This window comes from Mus pahari, chromosome 8, assembly GCF_900095145.1.
Source record: "Mus pahari chromosome 8, PAHARI_EIJ_v1.1, whole genome shotgun sequence".
NCBI lineage: Eukaryota > Metazoa > Chordata > Mammalia > Rodentia > Muridae > Mus > Mus pahari.
The window spans coordinates 21,942,781-21,947,125 of record NC_034597.1 but is presented as its reverse complement, the minus strand read 5'-3'; the positions used below and the strand labels follow the sequence as shown (position 1 = coordinate 21,947,125).

The following is a 4,345-nucleotide window of genomic DNA, read 5'->3' as shown; positions in this document are numbered from 1 at the left end:
TTAACAAGATCTGACTCCCTCTTCTGGAGTGTCTGGGGACAGCTACAGTGTACTTACGTATAATAATAAATAAATCTCTTAAAAAAAAAAAACAATAAAGCATGCCCAGCAGTGGTGGTGCACGCCTTTAATCCCAGCACCTGGGAGGCAGAGGCAGAGGCAGATGGATCTCTGAGTTCGAGGCCAACCAGGTCTACAGAGTAGTTCCAGGACAGCCAGGGCTACACAGAGAAACCCTGTCTCGAAAAAACAAAGAACAAACAAGCAAAACAACAACCAAGCAGACTAATCCCAGCGGCATAAACCTTTAATCCCAGAGTCCACAGGTAAAAGTGGGCAAGCCTCTCTGAATGTGAGACCAGCCTGGCCTACCTAGAGAATTCTAGTCCAGCCAGGGCGACATAATGAGACCCTATCTCAAGAACAAAACAACAAGAGACAATCAGGGTTGAGACTACAGCTCAGTGCTGAAGCACTGGCTTAGGATGTGTGGAGCCCTAACTTCAAATCCCAACAGCAAATGACAACCAGGCAAATTCGCCAGAAATAGAACTCAGAATGAAGCAATCTTGCCTAATATCAAACAACAAACGAATGACCCGACTTAGCTTCACACAGGTCCCTGCTCCAGTGTCTTCTGTTATAACCTGTTTCTGTCTTACGACGCCAATCTAGGTAGTAAGGTACTACCTAAGGTAGAAAATATCAACACTGTGGGCTGGGGAGACGGCTCAGCAGTTAGAAACACTGACTGCTCTCCCAGAGGTCCTGAGTTCAACTCCCAGCAACCACATGGCGCCTCACAGCCATCTGTCATGGGATTCAATGCCCTCTTCCAGTGTCTGAAGACAGTGAGGGTGTACTCATATACATAAAATAAATAAACCTTTAAAAAAAAAAACCCACTATGTTTAACACACTGAACTCACCTATACTGTGAAACAGAAAAACAAAGAACTAGACAAGTGGAATTAAAAGAAGAGTGGCCAACATTGATTATGCATGTACTGTGTGCAAGGCACTTTTCTATATCCTTTATATATAGCTTATCCCTACACAGCCATTTATAAACTTCTCATGCTAATAAAAGTAGCTAACATTTATGTGCCAGGACATAACAGAAATTATGTCATCTAATTTTCCTAATCACCCTGTGAAGATGCAGTGCTGTTCTCATTCAAAATGAGGAAGCTGCAGGGATGGAGGTACGGGCTTGTTACCCCAGTGCTTTGTAAACTGCAGCAAGGATATCAAGAATTCAAGGCCAGCTTGGACTACATAGCAATATCTTTTCGAAAAAAAAAAAAAAAAAGCACAAGCCAGGACTGGTGTCTCTACAAGCAGAGGCAGAGCAGATATGAGTTCAAAGCCAGCCTGGTCTACACAGTGAGTTACACACAGACAGCCAGGGAGGCATAGAGAGATCTTGTCTTTAAAAAAAATAAAATAAAATAAAACAAATAAGAAGACAAAGACGAAGAAGGAAAGAAGGAAGGAAGAATAAACTGACGCTCAGCAAAAAAGTCAAGTGATTTGAACTTTTTTTTTTTTTTTTTTTTTTTTTGAGACAAGGTATAAGTATGTAACCCTATCTGGACTGGAGCTCAGATCGGAACTCACAGAGAACTCAACCTCTTGAGTGTTGGGATGAAAGACTTGAGCCACTACACCTAACCCAAGTAACTGTTATCTTAAACGCAGCCACCTAACCTGGATCGAATTCAGCCTGCTTCTCTCTCCTAACCTCTTTGTACCTCCCTAGGATAAAGGTGAAGGCGGGGGGTGGGTGAGATGGCTCGGCGGGTAAAAGCATCGACTGCTCTTCTGAAGGTCCTGAGTTCAAATCCCAGCAACCACATGGTGGCTCACAACATTCCGTAACAAGATCTGACTCCCTCTTCTGGAGTTTCTGGACAGCTACAGTGTACTTACATATAATAAATAAATAAATAAATCTTTAAAAAAAAAAAGAAAAAAGAAAAAAAGGTGAAGGCGGACTCTGGACCGTTTGAATGAACTAGCAAGTGACATCTGCAAAAGAAAAACAAAAACAAAAACAAAAAATAGTCTGTCCGAGGACACACAGCAGATGCAGTTTATTAAATGCACGCTAGGATGCTGGTACCGTGCTAAGTGACCTTATTCAAAAGATCCCGAACAATCCTTGCAAATTGCTTTCTGATACTATTACACTAATTTTTGTCAACAAGGAGCTAAAGGCTCAGGGGCTGAAGTGACTGGTCCTAGGTCACTGAGCAAGCAGTGCCTGAACCCGGATCCCTGTTCTCAGCTACGCCATATGGACTCCCTATAAACTCAATGCGAGTCAGAGTTGAAGAACAGCGTTCTGACATGAACCCCTTAAAACATCAGATTAGAGGAGCCTCCTTCTACTGTTCGTTGGTAGTTGTTTAAACTGTCTCACATCACCACACGGAAACACAATGCTCAGAAAGAAAATGGCATGTTTGTAGTCACCAACCAAGACTGGGACCGCAGTCTCCCAACTCCATGACCCGGCGCCCCTCCCCGCCTCCGTGGTCCCCAGTGGAACCCTGTGCGGTGCGGGGGACCCACAGCAGCCTCCCCGGAAGGCTTGGCCGCGGCACCACGCGCTGGAGCGGACGCAGCAGAGTACCTGCAGCAGGAGACCCGAGGAGGCCAACCGGGCCGCCTGGCCTAGCACCTCCTGGCTGCCCATAGCCTCAGAACCACGGCTCAGAGGAGGAAACAGGGCCCGCGCCCGCTTCGTCGCGGAAAAATGGCGTCACGGACAGGCTCGCTCCTGATTGGGTCTTTGACAGCGGGGGCGGAGCACAAGAAGCTGCGAATCCAAACGACTTGTGAGGCTGTGTCTCAGTTGCTTCTTGCTTTTGTTGGGGTTGGGTGTCTTCATTTTTGTTGTTGTTGTTTGTTTGCTTGCTTGTTTTTCTTTTCGTTGTTGTTTTGAGAGTGTGTTCAGCGCCGATCCCTTGTAGACCATGTTGGTCTAGAACTCGCAGTCTCTGGAACACTGGGATAACTGGGACGCACCCCTGGCCCCAACTGATGTCTTTTGGCTTGATCTCATTGTGTAGCCTTGGTTATCCTAGAACTCGTTATGCAAATCAGACTTGCCTTGAACTCAGTGATGTGCCGGCTTCGGCTTCTGACTCCCAAGTGCCGCAATTCCAGCTGTTATTTTGAAATAAGGTCTTTTTCTTTCTTTCTTTCTTTTTTTTTTTTTTTTGAAATAAGGTCTTTCTGTGTAGCCAAGGCTGGCCTGGAATTCGCTTAAGGAGACTAGGATGGCTTTGAACTCCTGACCCTCTTGTCTCCAGCTCCCAAGTGATGAGAATTAAATATTTATTTATTTTTGCACACTGTAGTTGTGTGTGTATCAGTGAACTCTCAAGAGTCAGTTCTCTTTTTTCCACCTGTACATGGGTTCTGCAATCAAACTCAGATTGGCAGGTTTACATGGTAAATTCTTAACCTGCTGGGCTAATTTGCAGGCCTGCTAATTATCTTCCCTCCCAGCGCTGGGGATTGAACCTAGAGCTTTATGCATGCAAGGCAAATGCTCTACCACACAGAGACATTACAGCCCCAGCTCTCTTCTTGCATTCATTCATTCATTCATTCATTCATTCATTCATTCATTTAAATGAAAGTTGTTTCCTGGGGCTGGAGAGATGGCTCAGTGGTTAAGAGCACTGACTGCTCTTCCAGAGGTCCTGAGTAATTCCCAGCAACCACATGGTGGCTCACAACCATCTGTAATGGGATGACCTCTTCTGGTGTGTCTGACTACAGTGACAGTGTACTCATATAAATAAAATAAATAAATTTTAAAAAAGAAAGTTGTTTCCTTTTATGAATATGTCTCTCTTGCAAATAAATCAAGTACTGTGGTATTAGACAGTGGGGTCAGAGGTTGGGTAACACTCAAACTCTAGGTTCAGTTCCAGCACCATATACACCTGTGTGTGCCTAAAACCCAACACTCAGCGGTGAAGGCTGAAGAATCAGAAGTTTAAGGTTATCTTTAGATGCATAGTGAGTTTGAAGCCAGCCTAGGATGCAGAAGGCCCTGTTTCAAAGCAAAGGAAAACAAAACAAGCCAGCAGTGGCGAGGGGACAAAGTGCTCAGCAGAGACTAATCAGTGAGATTCTTGTCATTGGCTCTCACACGAATGTAGTTACATCACCCTTCCACCAACTGGGCTGGGCAGGACTTCTCCCCATTTTTCAAAGGAAGAACGGAGGGCTGAAAGTCAGACAGAGCATTTTCATGTATGTAGTTCTGTAGAAACCTTGCCAGGGCTCTGATACTTGGGCCTGGTTGTCCGAGAGGAGAAAGGTA

At 45.0% G+C, this 4,345-nt stretch overlaps 1 protein-coding gene across 1 annotated transcript in view; it reads right to left on the bottom strand.

The window, feature by feature from the left end:
- Window positions 1-2,726, bottom strand: part of Rft1 (RFT1 homolog) — a 38,450-nt gene extending 35,724 nt beyond the window's left edge. The window contains exon 1 of the mRNA XM_021203689.2: window positions 2,639-2,726. Within this exon, the coding sequence (XP_021059348.1) occupies window positions 2,639-2,701 (63 nt within the window). The 5' untranslated portion in view covers window positions 2,702-2,726. The remainder of the gene's footprint in view (window positions 1-2,638) is intronic.
- Window positions 2,727-4,345: the final 1,619 nt, after the last annotated feature.